The sequence below is a fragment of the Biomphalaria glabrata genome, chromosome 16 (genome assembly GCF_947242115.1).
Source record: "Biomphalaria glabrata chromosome 16, xgBioGlab47.1, whole genome shotgun sequence".
Taxonomy (NCBI): Eukaryota; Metazoa; Mollusca; class Gastropoda; family Planorbidae; genus Biomphalaria; species Biomphalaria glabrata.
In genome coordinates, this window is record NC_074726.1 from 25,662,825 (window position 1) to 25,682,051 (window position 19,227).

Genomic DNA, 19,227 nt, shown 5'->3' on the forward strand with positions numbered 1-19,227 from the left:
AATAACGTTTAGGTTTCGCTATTTCTTCTCTAAACAAATATTTCAAACACTATGAGGGACTCCCACCAATCGGAGGCCCTCTGCAGCTGCCTAGTTTGCCCATGCCTAAGACCGGCCCTGCTGGCAACTGTCCAACTTTTTTTTTCTGTGAGCTGAGGGCCATGTTTTTTTTTACCACGGGGTCATGGGCTCCGTAGTTGTAAACGAATCGGAGAGATTAATAGAAGGGGGCCTCTCCAGCCTCATTGTTTCAACGAGGGAAGAAGTTTTATTTTGTCTGTTATTAGTCGGAAATGGCCCGCTGGTCTTACTCTAGGCATGAGGGCCTTAGACGATTTCTTTATTTCTAGATCAGTGATGGGTAACCTTTCTTAGGACCGGGCCCAAAACTAAAAGGAACAAGAAATATATACAAAATACTAAAAACAACAACAACAACAGCTTCTATTAGATAAAATCTAATTAAATCAATCAACAGATGGATAGTTTGGATCAGTCAGATCAATGAGATTAGATTAGAAATATTTTTACTAATTGCTTATGAGAATAGAAGGTAAGGATTAGGGCTAGTCATAACATGAGCCAAAAAGAGGAGACTTACTACTTAGAAGACCTAAAATCCATGGACACCAGTTGAGAAGATATTATCTTATATAATACAGACGTTACTTCAAAAAAGAAGATGATTACGTCCTGCGCGTCATGCATCTAGTCATGCATATTAACGAATGACCTAAATTCTGCCAAGTCACTGGTTTTCCTGGCTGGCTCAGGCAACCCATTCCATGCTCTTATAGCACTAGGGAAGAAGGAGTATTTGTACAAATTTGTCCTAGCATGTGGAACGAGGAATGCTGTGAAAGTCGCCTATTGCCGACCTGTGCGCCGAACAGCGCGAGATGACTTGTGTCTAAATAAGAGGCGTTCATTCATCAATCTATTTCTTTTTCTAAATTTCATTATTTCAAAAGGCTTCTGACAAAGAAGTGAAGATGCCAACATAGCCAACAATCATCTGAATATGAAAGGACAAGTCCCTAGAGAATTTTTGTTTATATTTTAGAACATTTAGAACCTATAGTTTGAGATGAATTTAAGATCGGAGCTCAATTAATTCAATATGCAAAACTGGTTTCAAAACTTCGCAGTCCACATTAAAAAAATATAATGGCAATGTCTTCGATTCCGAAGATTTAAGATGCGTGCAGTGATTCACATGACTACGCAGAGACAGTTGCAATCTGCATATTTTCCCGCCTCCCGTGCGGATATAACCTTGTCCGCTGGCGGTATGTTTAAGTTTTCTTTCCATCTCCTGCGCCTGTCTTCAATATAGAGCCAACTAAAAATATTTAACTCGACTACATCATTGGCTTCAGAATTCATCTTGCTAATTCATCTTCATAATTCATAAACGTGTATTCCTTCACTGGACACAGCGCGTGCTTTCATCTTATGCGTGGCTGAGTGGTAAAACGCTTGGCTTCCGAACCCAGAGGTTTCGGGTTCCAATCTCGGTGAAGGCATAGATTTTGAACTTCGCAATTTTTAAGTTCCTCCTCCCCCCAGGGGTAATCAAATGGGTACCTGACATTAGTTGGGCAAAGTAAAAGGCGGTTGGTCATTGTGATAGTCACATGACACCCTTGTTTACCTTCGGCCCTAGCAACAAATGGCCTTTACATCATCTGACCTATAGATCGCAAGGTCTGAAAGGGGTACTTGACTTCTAACGTTTATATAGGACAACATTGACATATCTGACTACGGTATACATTAGTGATTCCCAAAGTGGTCTATATAGACCACCAGGAGCCAACCGCGACTTCCATGGGGGTCTTCGTGACAAAAAAAGTTTGGGAACCACTGATATACATCGACGTATTTGAATTTTAGTTTAGTTTTTGTTTAGCGCTATCTCTGGCTTTAAGCGTTCTCAATACGCTATGATTCTATCTCTTGAATGGACCAGTGGGAAAGTGATAGGAGAAGAAGGAACGGTGTATATGAGTGATCGCTTTTTAAATACATTTATATAAAAAAAAAGGTGGATGGCCGGAATTCGAAATTTAGGGCTAAAGCCTCCTTAGCCTCCATAAGCCGATACACTAACCAGTGTATCAGGAAAGTGCTTATGAAAATATAAGGTTTTATAACTATCTATTGTTAGTTTTAAACTTTTCTCTCCACAAAGCATAAAGGGGACTAATGCAACGTACACCAACTTATCAGTCAATTACAACTTCTTTCCCTTGTTCGAGATACCAAACAAAATAATTAATTACCAATAGTTAATAAAATAATTGGTTTAGGTTTTTAAAACTGTTTCTTGTGTTGTCGGGTAAAAGAAATAATTGTGCAAAAAACTCAGCTTGATCCGAGATTGGGTGTGGGAGAAATAACGTGCACAAACTTTTTACCAGACAAACAGACATAGTTGAAACTTTGCACAATTATTCATTGTTCCTGTCAAAAAAGTGAATCAATTAAGAAATTGACCAATTTATTATTTAGTTTGTTGTAATTAATTTAGTTTGATTTCGAAAAAAAAAAGGAAATACAATTTACATTATTGAGATTTATGACTGTGAATGTAGAGTTCTTTCCTATAAATAAGCCTTTTTAAAAATAGTATTTTAAAAATTGTTTGTTTTATTGTTACAATTTATACTAGATACAGTCTATACTAGATAGAGTCTCACATATTTTTCTGGTTTTATTTAACAGAGAGCTCCACAGAACTCAACGGGCTCGTGGAAGACAAAGAGATTGCCGCCAGGGCTGTGGCCTTCGTAGTCAACAGTACACGGAAGGGCATTGTGCCTCTCTGCGCTGACATCGCAAACTTACTCAGAGCCAAAAGATGGTAAGTCGACAGCACGCTTATTTACATTGGAGCCAAGGGATGTGAAGTTGACAACACATTTAAGGGTGTTAAGCAGTGGCGTCACTAGGGCCGGTGTCACCCGGTGCGGTAAGCTAGTGGTGTCACCCACCCTTCCCCAAACAAGGAAAAAAATCTCCACCTAAAAAAACAAACAACTATTGTTTATTTTATTGATTCTTTATTTTCAACAATATAATGTAAGCTAATACATTGATGGTTACACTTGAGAATGGTTTTCGATTATAGATTATATTTTAGAGTGTCTGTGTTTTTTTTTGGTTATATTTTATTAAAATTTATTACATAAAATAAACATTTACAAATATAGAATTGACAAACATTGCGTTGAATATATTCTTATTAGAGATTATTTAAGAGCACCTTATGGAAAATATTTAAATTATACAAGTGTTTCTCGTTTTTCTTCATTTCTGAGCTTTAGAAACTCTTTACCTGGCCTCTACAAGGAATTATTTTTTCTCAAATTCGAGGTATTAATTTTCAGTTTTAAAAGTTGCATTTTACCCACTTGGGTGTCACCCCCCTGGTGGTTGTTACCCGGTGCGGACCTCACCCCACGCACCACCTTAGTGACGCCACTGGTGCTAAGCACATTTAATTATAGAACTTAAGTAAATTAAACACCATAATATAGTAATAGAGAAATGAACGAGTTTGACAACTCTTATAATCAGAATGATCAGCATTGAAACATTTTTCTTGAAATTATTGACAAAAAAGATGGTACGTTGACAGCACATTTATTGACGTTATTAACATTAGAGCTAACTGACGTTAAGTTGACAGCACATAACATGGTCTTTTCGATTATCTTTATAAACTAAACAATGTCAAGGTCGCTAAACCAGGGATTCTCAACCTGTTGTTCGCGACCCCTTGGGGGGGGGGGGGCTCGAATGACGATTGGCCAGGGGTCGCCTAAGACCATCGGACTGTCCCAACACTATTGTGACAATGCATTAAACTACTGCTCCGACATGCTTTTCAAATTGTCACATAAATATGTCATTTGTTTAATATGTAAAATAAAATAATGCTAGTCAAAGATAAAATTTCATTTATTTGTATTTAAATAGGTGAAAGGTTTATTGCAAGAATCAAAATAAATATTCTTTCTTTCGTGAATAAACATAAAGCTTTAGCAATACATATCAGATTTTTGCATTGTAATGGACCTCATTCACCAATCGTAAACAAACAACATTTAGTCACGTGATCTTATTGATAAAACAATGGAAAAAACTGTCACGTGACAACCATCATGAATTTAACATGAGATCGTAAATTATATAGAAGAGATAGAGCACCACGTGGCTAAATGTTGTTTGTTTACGATTGGTGAATGAGGTCCATTAACTCTTTCTCTCCTAATCAAGGATACCATCGTTGATTTGACCATCATTAAATTAAATTAATATTTAACTTTAAAACCTTTTCTTTTTGTTCTATAGAAGGAGCATGGATTCCTCTTTAATCTTATACCAAATAAAACATTTTCTGATCACAACGAACAAAGCTATAGCTATTGAAGCTTAATCATAATACGGTAGTGAAATACTAATGAGTAAAAGGAAGAATTCCGTCTGAATGTGAAACAATAATTACGGAGGGAAAGAATTAAGATGACTTGGGTTTGTGAATGAAAATATTTTTACGAAAGAGGGGGTGTCGCCGCATAGTGGGAAATAGTAAACAAAAAAAGGTATCGCTGAGCTTAAAAGGTTGAGAACCGCTGCGCTAAACTGAACTTCGAAATTGCCAACTAAATAAAACTTACAAGCAGAAGAGTTTAACAAGCTTGATTTTGCAGTGCTTAAATTGGTTAACATTAAACATATAACTTTTTAAAGATCAGGCACTATCCAAGTTTCTCGTATTAACATCAAGATATGAGGACGCTAAACTCCCCGATACTAATTGGAAACAACTAATATTGGTGCGATTTTCCCACAAAAAAATGACACTTCTTATTGGCTTTCGTGTTTCGATGGTATTGCTATAATAATATTGTGCTAGTCGATCTGTCTGTCTGTCTGTCACGTGATATTGATGCTCCTCTCTTTCACAGCCTAGAGAAAAAGGTTTACCTGCTGAAAAGGGAGGTCGAGGCCACTCGGTCGTCTACGTCAGTCAGCTTCCGGACAAGTCATTCCACCAGCCCAACCCCACCCTTGATAGACAAAAGCTTGACGGCGGACATATCATGTTTACAGGTAGGTCTGATAGTGGAAGTGTCCTCACATGGGCTGTACTCCCAAAGACGTGGCTGGTCATGAATAGTTAGGTGTATTTAGCTGGGCAGGTGTACTAACATATATATATATATATAGATGGGCAGGTACTAACATATATATATATATAGCTGGGCAGGTGTACTAACATATATATATAGCTGGGCAGGTGCACTAACATATATATATAGCTGGGCAGGTGTACCTTCATGTAAGGGAGCTGGGCAGGTGTACTAACATATATATATAGCTGGGCAGGTGTACTAACATATATATATAGCTGGGCAGGTGTACCTTCATGTAAGGGAGCTGGGCAGGTGTACTAACATATATATATAGCTGGGCAGGTGTACTAACATATATATATAGCTGGGCAGGTGTACCTTCATGTAAGGGAGCTGGGCAGGTGTACTAACATATATATATAGCTGGGCAGGTGCACTAACATATATATATAGCTGGGCAGGTGCACTAACATATATATAGTTGGGCAGGTGTACTAACATATATATATATAGATGGGCAGGTGTACTGACATATATATATAGATGGGCAGGTGTGCTGACATGTAGCTAGTTGGGCACATGTGCTTACGTGCAGATAGCTGAGGAAGTGTAGCTACATGTATGTAGCATTGCAGGTAAATTACAGGTAAGGGAGCTGGATAGATGTACTTACATACAGGTTGCTGGGCAGATGTACTTATATGTATTTAGCTGTGCAGGTTTATTATGTTGTTACGAATCTCACTATCCAGGCTCTCTGCAAACTGTACCACACACCACCAACTTATAGAACTTGACAACTCAGGGCTCCTAAGTAACGTAACACTTTAATAGTTGAATAAATATGAGCCAAAACTGTACAATTGGCAACACGTAACACAGGCTGTACAAATATCTCTCCGTATCAACCGTACCGCCGTATCAACTCTTGCACTGGCCTCTCCGTCTCTTTTTGGGCTTGCACTGGGTTCAACAGTTCAGGACTGACTTCACACATTAGGCTCGTTTTGTCGGACTCGATCACATCCAAGATCAAGACGCCGTTCGTCTCAACTGTACTTGACAGTACTCCGCACTGAACCGTCGTAATGCTCCGTACAGAACCACACCGCTGAACAACACTGAACTGTGCTCGACCGGACAGTAGTGAACCGGGCTCTGAACCTCTTTTCTGAACTGTCATGTTGACACTCGTCTCGGCTGACCGTCGTAACTCGTCACGGTTGACCGCTCGTCTAGCAATGGCCTGGGGCGATTTGTGTCGGCTGACTTCGCACACACCACTACCCTCATCTATGTCACCACCAGGTTTATAACAATATGTACGGGAGCTGGGCAGGTGAAGATACATAAATGTAGCTGGGCAGGTGTACTTGCATGTAGAAAGCTGGGCAGGTGTACTTTCAGGCAGGTAGCTGGATAAGTGTGCTTACACCTATGTAGCTGGGAAGATGTATTTACATTATGTAGCTGGGCAGGTGTACTTGCTTGAATGTAGCCGGGCAGGTGTACTTAAATGTATGCAGCTCTCTGAACTGTTGTCTCCATTGTCCCGGGTTCGAACCTCGTCGCCGCTATTCAATGCTGTCCTGCATGAAGATCGGACTAGGACGTAATGATCTTCTGAACTAACGCCTGACCACGTCCACACTTGAAACTAAAATAGGCTCTATAGGCAGGGCCGGTCCTACAGATTGTGAGGCCCTATGCGAAACAGATTGCGCGGGGCCCATTCTGGGTTGAGATAAGGATAATAAGTGAAAATTAAGATTTTGTATTAGAAAATAAATTCGTCTCTGCATTTTATTCATACTTTACTAAGTACGAAATCACTGTCAAATAAACTTTACGAACCATCTTCAGTGGATGATAGTTTTCCAACAAAAAGCCGAAAACCATTTAGAGTTGCCTTTTAGATTTACTATCGACTAGCAAAATATCGCTTTTGTCTTTTTTTTAAAGAGGTTGAGATAGATTTAGATTTATATTTGTATGCCAGTGACTATAAAAGTAAATTAAGTATTTGAACTTCTTGTTTTGGTTAAAATTCGCCTTTTTATTATATTTTTATTAAATGAAAGCTGACAATGACGTTTTTTTAAATCGCGATTAGGATTGGCGTTGTCCATATTTAATGACACCCCGAAATGACAATTTTGTCTGTTTTTAAGGAGATTTGCATCAGTTTTCAGAAGATTTTAATAATTTCCGGAGATTTTCATGACTTTTACGTATTTTTTTAGAATTTCAGGAGCCCTTTAAAAATAAGATAAAATGGTTTAATTTAATAATTTACTCCTAGAATTCGCGCGGGGCCTATGAAAGTGCGGCCGCATAGGTTGCAGTGGCCTAAGACCGGCCCTGTCTAAAGGGTTAGAGAGGGAGAAGAAAACTTTAGGGGGATGGGGGCTTCCTGAAAAGAATGTCCCTCAAGTAATGGATCAACTACTACTGTGACTAATTGTATGTCCACGTGTTAGCTTCATCTGCTAAATGAAACTGACCCGTTTACCCCCCCCCCCCCCGCACACCTTTTCTAAAAATGTATAGAGCTGAAATTGAGTTACATATGTATCTGTAATATTTAACATTTTAAAGACCAGCTATGGCGCCAGATTGCCTTAAATACCATTACATAGGCTCCGAGAGTGACAGCTGGGACTCTTTTACAAAGGCCGCTAAAAATGCAGGGTGGTCGCTAGAAAAGCGGAAAATTTGTCAAACAAATTTTTTTTAATACAAAAATAACTTTACAAAGTTGTTTAAAGGAATATGTTATATGTTATATGTTATATGCTATATGTTATATGTTATTTGTTATGTTACACTCATAGATGCTCTAAATGGCGTGCGTGCCCTTCAGAGCAGCGTCTTCACCTAGAAATCCAAGCGTAGCGTAGCGCCTTGGAGTGTAACTTTTGAGATCTCGTTCCAAGCTCTTCCCAAGCTCGTTTTCAAACTGTCAATAGATTTTTATAGAGTTAGATGGCTGCCTAGTCGTGCGGTTTGCGCGCTGGACTGTCGTTCAGATTTATCGATGGTCCAGGGTTCAAACCCTGCCCGCTCCCATCCCCCGTCGACCTGCGGGAGGTTTGGACTAGGAAGTAATTATCTTCAACTCTGAAGGAACATCCGCAACATGTAAAACATTTTACAAACATTTTTTTTTAAGTCACGTGGACAATTGCGAAACTCTGTTAATAACACGCTCTAAACACAATGACATTTAAGAAATGAGTAAGCACGCATATTATTCACGATCTCATCTGACCCTTGGATTTTCCGCTTTTCTAGCGACCACCCTGTAGATTTGAGACAACAAGGTCAAGCTATTGACAGGCGAAGACGGGCGCGAATAGCCAAAAAGAATCTTTTATGGACCAGAGTTTTGTCTTGCTAAATATGTAAATCACAGCTAGTACTGGCGGCGTGCTGGCTCGCTGAGTGGTAAAGCGCTTGGCTTCCCAACCGAGGGGTACTGGGTTTAAATCTCGGTGAAGACGGATTTTAAATTTGGGGATACTTTGGACGCTCCCGCAGGGCCGGACTTAGGCGTAGGCAAACTAGGCAGCCGCCTGGGGCCTCCGATTGGTTGAGCCTCGCACATGACTTAAGGACTTTTTTTAAAAGAAAAAATTGCCAAGCATGGATAAAATCTCAATTTTGGCAGAATCTCTATGGCTCATTGTCTACTAGCCTAGCTCCAAGTCTCTACTACGATTCAAAGTTTATTTGTGAATATATAGATCTATTTGTACGAAGGCCATTTTTTTTTTCTTTTGGTGAAATGTTGAAACGCTATTTCTAGTCTGATGATCACGGATCATCTATGAAGAACATTAGCTCTATGGGCGCTGTATGAATTTTTACTTATTTGTTGATTTAGATAATAGATACAGGATGGTTTATAATTCATTGCGTGTTTTTCGGTTTTATTTTTCATGTTTATCTTATTCATTGGGGTCACTTCGCCTTGGGCCTCCCTATTCGCTCGCCCTCTGGCCTCCAATGACCCTGGCTCAGGAGTCATTCCAGCTCTGACATTATTTGGGTTAAGTAATGGCGTTTGTTTGTTGTACTGGCCACATAACACCCCTGTTAAACTTCGGCCATAGAAACAGATGACATTTGGATCGCAAGGTCTGAATCAGGGCCGGCTTTAGACCACTGCAACCTATGCGGTCACAGTGGGCCCCTGTGATAAGACTTCTGTCTTGTAGTTATTGATGCCTGTCTGACTTCGACAGATTACTCTGGAGATGTCTGAGTTTCTTGTGCGGGTGTATTCAATGCGACTAACTAACAAGAACATAGACTTACACAAAGTAACAAGTGAAGACGCTAAGTCCAAACTGTTAGACAATTCAGATGATGGTTTAATACTGAAAAGGTCACAGTCGAGTCTCTATCTATAAATACGTGTTATCCCTAACTTTTTGATCACCAACTGACTTTATGTCTCTAGGTAATCTCTAACCAAGCTAAGTCATGACGTCACCAGTCGCGTTCAAAGTCCGTGAATTATGATGCGTCTATACAAACTACTTATACTGTCTCACACCTCTCTCGCGCTGATTCTAGGTGTAAGTTATTAAATTAAACCATCATAACTTTTTATAAACCAACAGGGGTTCCGCGGCCTCCTTATTTTCCAGGGCCTCCTGGAAATCTCCTGAAATTATTAAAATCTCCTGAAATCTACTGAAAAATAGACAAAATTGTCTTTTTGAGATGCCATTAAATAAAAACGGCAGTGTGAGCTTTCATTTAATAAAAATCTATTATATTTTCTAATACAAAATCTTAATTTTGACATTTTGCTTCTTCCCTATCCAGACTAGGTCCCGCGCAATCCGTTCCGCATAGGGCCGGCCCTGGTCTGAAAGGGGTACTTTTCGTAACTACAGCTATATTGTATCGAGGATAAGCCTTATTGTTATTTTACATTGTAATAATTTTTTAAAAATGTCTTCACAGGAAAGATCTCGGCCCTGTTCACGGTGTAGTCAGTGCTCTAGCAACGTGAGCAACTCTCCTAAACTGGAATGTACGTACAGCTTCAAAAATTATTTGCCATCACCAGCGTTGTCCAGAGAAGCATTACGTCGCACGTCTCCAAGGCTTCCACGCCAGGTAAGGAGACGTCCCGATGTTTGAAGACAATGAGGAACTAGTTGCCATTTTACAGAGGCGGCCTTAGGGTGTGGCGAGTGTGGCAACAGCCTCAGATCCAGCGGGGAGGGGGGGGGGGAGGACGATATAGAGAATCTTTTTTTTCCGTGGCCCTGATACGACTTTTGAAAAGGGGGCCCCGCGCACTACTAAGGCTGCCTCTGCATTCAATCAATGGAAGCTATCCTCAACATGCTAATAAATTCATTATTATGTAAACGTAGTTGACTCAAGAATTCTCAAAAGACAAAAAGAATGAGAATAATTTATTCAATTTCGGATGGTTACCTGGCCGTGTGTTATGTGCTCTGGACTGTCATCTCGATGGTCCCGTGTTTAAACTCTGCCCGTCGCCCCCCCCCCCCTCCCCTGTGGGATTTTATTTTCGGCTAGGACGTTATAATCTTCAATTCTGAAGGAGCATCTGAAACATGTAAAACAAAACATTAATATTGGTCTATATACTTTATTTTACTAAAATCTTATCTTAAAATATTTTATTCAGTTTCTAAATGCCCTGTTAAATGCTTTACATGTTTCGGATGCCTCTTCAGAGTTGAAGATAATCGACATTCTAGTCGTTATCTCTCCCAGGGCGAGGGATAACAGCGGGCAGGGTATGAACCCGGGACCATCGAGACAACCGAACAACAGTCCAGCGCGCATACCGCACGACAAGGCAACCACCCAAACAGCCTTGAAACATAATTTTAAAAATTATTCAATACATTTTGACTTAGCATCACAAGCTGCCACTTAGTTTGAGCCAGACCCACGTCTGCAGTCTCCATGCCAGTCAAGATTTTCACAGCGGCCAAGAAGTGCAACCTGGCAAGCAGACCACCGAGCCAATCAGAAGTGGCGGGAGGAAGAACTCATTACCAGAAATGACCTCTGAACCCAGTGAGGAGGTCAAGAGGATTAACCCAAAAATTTCCAAAGAAACACAGTGTAACCTCCCTTTGAGAGATGAGACACCAATGGAGGAACAGTTTATTGAAAGTAAGGAAGTAGTCTGACAACATAATTTACGAAATTTAAAATCTATCTGTCTATATCTATATCTATATCTATATCTATATCTATCTATCTATCTATCTATCTATCTATCTATCTATCTATCTATCTATCTATCAGTCTATAGATATATATATTTGCGCCACTATTTTGCAGGGCCGTCCTTAGGCCACTGCAACTTATGCGTCAGCAGTGTGCCCCGCACTAATTCTAGGTGTATAAATTATTAAATTAAACAATTTTATAACTTATAACAGATTTCCCGCAAACTCCTAATTTACCAGGAGCTCCTGAAAATCCCGTGAAATTGCAAAATATATGAAAAAGTCATGGAAATATCCGGGAATTATTAAAATCTTTTGGAAAACTCAAACAAATCTCCTGAAATATATACACGAAAATTGTCATTTTGGGGTGTCATTCAATATGGAAAACGCCAATCATACGCGCAATAAAAAAAACGGCTTTATGCAATACCCCTATTGTGGAATCTAATGAAAGAAGATTCTCGCGTCTCAAACTAATGAAGAATTACTTGAGGTCAACAATTCTGAAAGATAGATTGAAACATTTGGTAATTCTTGCTATTGAGCATGATCTATGTAGGAAACATAATTCTTATGATATACTGTATGACTTCGCTACACGCAAGACTCAGACTCGTAAAGTAATTCTGTGCGTAGAAAAGAATGAATAAAATGCAAAGACGAATGTATTTTGTAATACAACTCTTAAATTTTACTTATTATCCGTTGGTCACAATGGTTACGTCCGGCCCTGCTATCTTGTGACGGGTGAATACTACTACTACTTGTTCTCCCCCCCCCCTTCTTTTTTTTTTTGTAGGGTAACTCTAGTCCGACTTGCAGAAATAAAAGAGAGATCTTTCCTTAAACTTCTTGTCCAAACTCTAGAGTCATGAAGAAAATTATATATATAGATACTTGAAAAAAACAACAACAACAAAGCTTATATGATGGAAATAACTGCACAATTACTGCCATAAAGCTGAATATTGCAAGACATATCTTCCTTTTTCATATAAACATATTTATTGTTATTACATATTACTCTTCTAATCTACATGTCTTATTTTTAACACCATATCTGCTTGAGATATTGATAAAGTTATAGCTGTTATAACTTACTTTGTTGATAATACGGAAGTTAAATTTAGCGTCCTTGACATTGTGTAGTTTATCTCGAAAATCTCCAATAACTAACGTTTGCTACTTGTCTTTACAGTGTTTTGTGTTTACATCTTTATGATAATTACGTAACACCTTTTTTAAACCTGTTAAAGTCTAATTTTATATTTTTATAATTTAATTCTTTATTAGTAATTTTAGGTACTTAAGTTCGTTTTTATGGTGGACATCGACCTCGAAAGTCTTTGTCACACTGTTTGTTCTGTGAAGTAAAATTATATTAATGTAATCAATATATCTGGGCAGGGCCCTTATCCCGTATGGGAGACCAACTTATGCCAAAGGCAAGTCTTTTTTTGGTGAGCTCAAAGGTGGTCGACGTAACAGAGGTGCACCATACGAAAACTCTTCAAAGACCAGCTTAGACGCCAACTTGCCTTAGCTGACATAGAAGAGAGCATCTGGTTGCATGCGGCCTCAGAACGTAACAGCCGGAGGTCACTCACAAAGGCCGCGGGATACACATTTGAGACCAAAAGAAAATCCGAAGCCGAGGACAGATGCAGACGGCGAAAAGAAAATCTAATTCGACCACCAGCGGACAATGGTTATGTTGGTGGCCCTGGATGTGGCAAAATATGTCGGTCACAGCTGGGGCTGCGCAGCCGCGGGGAATACTGCATTCCTCACTAATCTTCGGACTCGAAGACAAGCCTTATTATTATTATTATTATATCTGGGAAAAAAATGGCAGTTGGACTTCATAGTATTGGCTCTACAATATAAATGAAAACATTCCATTATCACGACTGCCCCCTCAGAAGTTTTTTTTTTTTTGTCCTTTGTGTTGTGTTTAAGATTGATGTAACTAGAAAAATACTGAATTAAAAAAAAAATCAAAGCTAATTGATACAGTCATACAAAAACACATGAAAAAAGAAAAAAACAACAAGTCTCGTTGTCTTGCATGAACCGTTAGTTAGTTTGGCTTGTGTGTTGTAATATTGTAGTTGAAATAGAAATTAATGAAAAGAATAACATGTTTATGAACTGTGAAGGATTGAAGAATGTTTGACTCGTTGTGAGACAATGAAATTGTTTTTGTTTTGTCATATTTTTGTGTGTGTGTGTGTGTGTGTGTGTGTGTGTGTGTGTGTGTGTGTGTGTGTGTGTGTGTGTGTGTGTGTGTGTGTGTGTGTGTGTGTGTGTGTGTGTGTGTGTGTGTGTGTGTGTGTGTGTGTGTGTGTGTGTGTGTGTGTGTGTGTGTGTGTGTGTGTGTGTGTGTGTGTGTGTGTGTGTGTGTGTGTGTGTGTGTGTGTGTGTGTGTGTGTGTGTGTGTGTGTGTGTGTGTGTGTGTGTGTGTGTGTGTGTGTGTGTGTGTGTGTGTGTGTGTGTGTGTGTGTGTGTGTGTGTGTGTGTGTGTGTGTGTGTGTGTGTGTGTGTGTGTGTGTGTGTGTGTGCGTATTTATAATTTGCGCATCCCTAAAATACATTTCGTATCACTTCGTAAGGCAATTATTGCCTTGTAAGCAAGTGTACTGGATTATTTGTGTTTACTAAATCTAAATATATGTATATATAGTTCGTCCATCGTGGTTCGATGATGACCACTTTGTCATCCAGGGGGCTGAGGGCTATGCACTGGGGTTTTATGCCTCCTCATGTGGCTGGTGAGACCTATGTGAGCCCGGAATGTTCGGCCGCACACTGGGCAGGTTATTCCAGCTGGAGCTAGTGTCGTGGGCCTGGCTTTTCTTTTCTGGCGTTTTTCTTCTGCCAGCGTTGTTCTTTTTTCCTCAGCAACCTGTGCGCCAGTTTTCACAGCGTGACGCCATGATGCTCTGTCATGTGCCTCTGTCTCCCAGGTGCCTGGGTCTATGCTGAACGCCTTCAGAGAAGCTTTGAGGGTGTCCCTGAAGCGCTTTCTTTGACCACCTTGCGAGCGCTTTCCTTTGCTTAGTTGGCCATACAAGAGTCGTTTAGGGATGCGGTGGTCTTCCATTCTGTGGACGTGACCTGCCCATCGCAGCTAATCTAAAAATAGCGTATTTGTAAAAGCAAAAACAACTTCTTCTTCCCGGGACTATGAAATATAGTGACATTTTGTTATTTGTTACTGATGGAAGTATTATGAAGTTCCCTTGTTGTAACGCTGTTACAATGAGCTGTGCAGGTCATCACCTGAACGTAACTGTTATAAAAGTCTCTAAAATGCCCTCTGGTGCTGATTTAGTTCACGATATGATCAAATCTTCAAGGAAGTGGTACGATACTGTTAGGGGGCGCGGTGGCTGACTGGTAAACCCAGAAACATAAAAAAAAAAAAAATACTGATATTTCTTGAATACGACATGCAGCCTTGTTAATTGATTGTTAAAGAGACAGTCGGCTACGTAAGCATTACTTGTGTTCCACGTCTGTCATCACATTTACTGCTTCGATGTGTTGTGGTACCCTTACTGCAAAAATTTAGTGGGTTTTGAAGTGTTGAAGTGTTGTATAGTAAGTTGCACATTATTTGTGTTTTATTCAGTGGCGTAGCTAGTGTTTGGGCGCTCGAGGAGGGGGGGGGTCTCCATTTGAGAAAGGTTCCAAAATGAGTGTCCGAAATTAGTTTTTACACTAAATATTACGCCATTATCTCAGGTCATGATGTCAAATGTCAAAATGCATGGGTCCCTAAAGAGGTCAACCCCCACGGGCCCCCAAATCCCTAACACTTACGGAACAGGTCATCACAGTATTTCTGTTTTCTGTGTATTGTATAGTATTGTGAGAGTTGTCTACCTTAATACAGGATACAACAAGTTATCCTATCTTATGCATTACAGACATTACTTCAAATCGAAGATAATTACGTCACGCGTATCCATGTGTCATTCTAGTAATGCATGCTACCGTCTTTCCGCGCATATATTCCGCACACGCGTTTACCCCGCACAAATTACAAAATAAGTAAAAATAAAATAATTCAACCCGCACCCTTATATAGCCCGCACGTTTTAAGCGTAACTTGCAGTAAACTACATAAGGTACATTAGGTTGTTGCTCATCAGACGTCTGTCCCTCGAGCTCCATTTGTCCAAACAACCGATACATAGAGTGCGATAAGTGTGTCAAATACAACCGTATATGTACCTGTGAACTATAGGAGATATAAACACCCACCGGTATGTCCTTAGTTTCCGTTATACTATGTTTATGAGTAAAATAAATTATGTAAACCCCGCACAGCGGCCAGCCATTTGGTAAACGTGCATAACCCGCGGGTTATATGTGAGAGCATACGATAATCAGTGATTTAAGCTCTCCAAAGACTCGTTAGCCTTGGCTGGCTATCTTCCTAGAAGGAAAACTCTGAATTCACACTTCTGCTGCCTTGCAGCTATACCCAATCACGGGAAAGGCTTTGGGAGTAAATTCTGAGGAAAAATCAGTTTTCAGCACTCATTACCGCTGACCCCAAATTGTAACGACACTTGCCATTCCTTTGGATTCATCAGCAGCGTAGAGAGGGGGAACTGCTGTGTGGGCGACATCGTTCCCACTACAGCTAATGCTCAGGCATTCATCTTATTTCCATGATATGAACCATAGTTGCTTCGCGACTGAAAGAGGCCATAGAAACTTTGTCGGTTTTCCTGGCAGATTCAGGCAGTCGATTCCAAGCTCTGATAGTACTAGGGAAGAAGGAGCGCTTATAGTAGTAATACGTCATAGGATATACAATAAGAAATGTGCCTTTATGTTTATGTCTTTCTGGGCAAATTCTAGGTATTTTTTTTTTACATTGTGTTTTGTATTTGTATGTTATGGTCGAAGCAGAATGTTTAGACGACGCCGTTTTTGACGCGGATATGGTTCTGACTTCGCCTTTTTGGCGCAGTGTTCATTCTTACGTCGCCGTTTTGGTGCAGTGGTCATTCTGACGTCGCCGTTTTGGCGCGATGGTCGCTCTGACGACGCCTTTTTGGACGACGGGACGTTTTGGCTCTAAGTATTGAAGACATACATTGCAGATTCATCTAAATGAGTTTTGTTTGTGTATTTCTGTTACAATGATGTCCATTTTTGTTGTAAACTTTTTCTCGTAAGATTTTGAATTATAGTTTGTGATGCCATTGTATCCTTTTTTTTTTTTCGTGCCAAAATTATTTATATAATGACGACTTCAATGTTACTCATTGAGATCTCATCAAGAGAATTTTTAGGTTTGTTTGTATATGATACTATACGTGCTTCATTTTATTTTCACTCATTTTTCTTGCATATAATGTGATTCATCTAGCTTTTGATCAATAAGAATATATTACGTAGCACGATCGCAGAAGATAATTATCTTCTAGGCTTAATGATATATCACTCTAGTTATAGGCCTATACATTTTACATTGATAATAGTAACTCTCCTTTTGTATATATAGAATTTTGAATGAAACAGATATATAATTAAACTTTAACAGGTTTTAACAAAAGGTCATAAAAAATTGTCATAAAGATGTAGACCCTACACACAAAACACTGAAAAGAACTGTACCAAACGTTAGTTATTTGAGATTTTCACGATATACAAAACAATGTCAAGGACGCTAAATTGACTTTTTGTGTTGTTAACTTAATAAAAAGAAAAAGAACTAGCTATAATTCAAACACTATCTCAATGCCTGATAGTTCATCTTCATGACAAAGTTTCTAATTTAACGTTAGCTGCACTTATTGTTTTTCATGTAAGTTTAATTAAACTTCAACTGAAAGGTTCTTTGTTGTTTTACAGCTGTTCGTCTGAACTCCAGACTGGCAGAAGAACTTGGCTCAGCTAAAAAGGAAATAGAAATACTTAAAGGACGGCTCAAAGAACTTGAGGTTTGTAAAAAAAAAACTATAAAAAAAACAACAACGAAATATTATTTTGTTTGACCACAAGATTTCGAAACAAATAGTTTCTTAAATTATTAAGCTGGATTTATACAGTAAGTGCATGAAAATCACAGACCATATATTATATATAGACACAACTAGATCTACTAAACTTTCAAGGCAAATAGATCCTGGTTTGCTGAAAGAAAAATGGCTGCCTGGTCGTGCGGGTTGTGCGCTGGACTGTCGTTCGGATTTATCGACGGTCGAGGGTTCAAACCCTGCCCGCTCCCATCCCCCGTCGTCCAGCGGGAGGTTTGGACTAGGAAGTAAACTATCTTCAACTCTGAAGGAACATCCGAAACAAGTAAAACAAAAAAACACCATGTTTATAAATAATCTAAGGGAAGTAATAACAATGCAAGATTAGAAAAGATAAGATTATACTGTAATGAGACCAAATATATTTTTCTTACTTAAGTAGACTAATTTTATTCATACTTAGTTTCTCTTACGTAGAAGATGAAACCATAAAGATGTCGTTAAATTTGTTTATTGCTATGACCCTATTTGTACTAGATATGGAAATAAATGCCCAGGACATTTTATCCTTTTTTTTTTGCCTATATGGTAAAGTAGATTTTGTATGCTAGCAATGTGTGACATACATCCGTGACTATTTACATTCAATTTTTTTTTCTGCGTTGTAAGCAAAACACAATGTTATGCTCTCAATAGTACTACTAGGGATACATACATAGATGCTACAGCCTTATGTAATAACCAAATTTGCTTTGTTTTTTAAAAGTTTTGAAATACAGATTAGCTCTTGTATCACATATTGTTATTTCTTTATTGCAATGTACTACCCTCGTTCAATTAAACTTAATATAAAAAAAACAATAAAAAAAACTAATTGATACAATTACACCTAAAAAAAAAAAAAAAAAAAAAAAAAAAAAGATAATAAAGCCTAGAAAACAATAAATTAGAGTAATCTCCTATCTCTTAGGGGAGGCAGTCATTAATTGCCATTCAGGAGGTGATATAGGCATAATCTAAAAAGTAATCATTCACAATTCTGCAGGAACTTAGAGTATTTAAAAATTTATTTTTAAAAAAAGCGTGTTAGAGATGCCTTGGAAAGTAAGAATATTAATGTGTATGGAAAAATCTTTTCAAGTGGACAATAGACAAAGCAATAAAAAATCAAGCCATTACTATATTAATGTTCTAATGTTATTATGTTATACCTTTTCATAATTGAAAATGCTGAATTATCCTATGACAGTAGTCATTATCAGTATGTTAGTATGTTATAATTCGCTATGATTATTATAATTATTAATATATTATTACATTAACCTTTAAAAAATCAATAAAAAAAGGCACAGAAAATATGGTTCCTTAGCTAAATGCCTCTTTAGTTATGTACTTAAGATCCATTGGTAGAGCTGAACCCCATTTCTTTCTCTTTAGATGAACCACCTAGCCAAAGAATGTACCCAGAACCACTTCCAAAGAGAACTTGATGAGAAGAGCTTCAGTGATGGGCCCTTGCATGAGTGTGGCGTTGTACCAAAGTATATTGACTCAATACCCAAACACCTCCACAACAACGACTCGAAGCCTAGGACAAACGGGTGAGTTCAACAAGTCTTTTTTACAATTTATATTTCTCATTTTCTTCATTTATGTTTACTTGCTACATCATTCAGTTTACATCAGTATTAAACAGGAATTTCCAGAAGACAAAGATATAGTTTTAGAGAATATAGACATCATTTTGTGTAGTTTTCGTGTAGTGTGGGTTGTTAGGAAGATTAATAAAAGTAAACAATGTATAAAGGCTGGTAGTCTGGTCATGTAGTATGCGCTTAGGACTGTCAT

General features: G+C 38.6%; 1 protein-coding gene across 1 annotated transcript in view; it reads left to right on the forward strand.

Annotated features, from left to right (window-relative positions):
• LOC106053867 (uncharacterized) overlaps positions 1-19,227 on the forward strand; it is a 40,953-nt gene that overhangs the window by 11,343 nt on the left and 10,383 nt on the right. The window contains exons 2-7 of the mRNA XM_056014234.1: positions 2,728-2,866; positions 4,977-5,121; positions 10,122-10,277; positions 11,057-11,318; positions 17,255-17,343; positions 18,817-18,980. Of these exons, the coding sequence (XP_055870209.1) occupies positions 2,728-2,866; positions 4,977-5,121; positions 10,122-10,277; positions 11,057-11,318; positions 17,255-17,343; positions 18,817-18,980 (955 nt within the window). The remainder of the gene's footprint in view (positions 1-2,727; positions 2,867-4,976; positions 5,122-10,121; positions 10,278-11,056; positions 11,319-17,254; positions 17,344-18,816; positions 18,981-19,227) is intronic.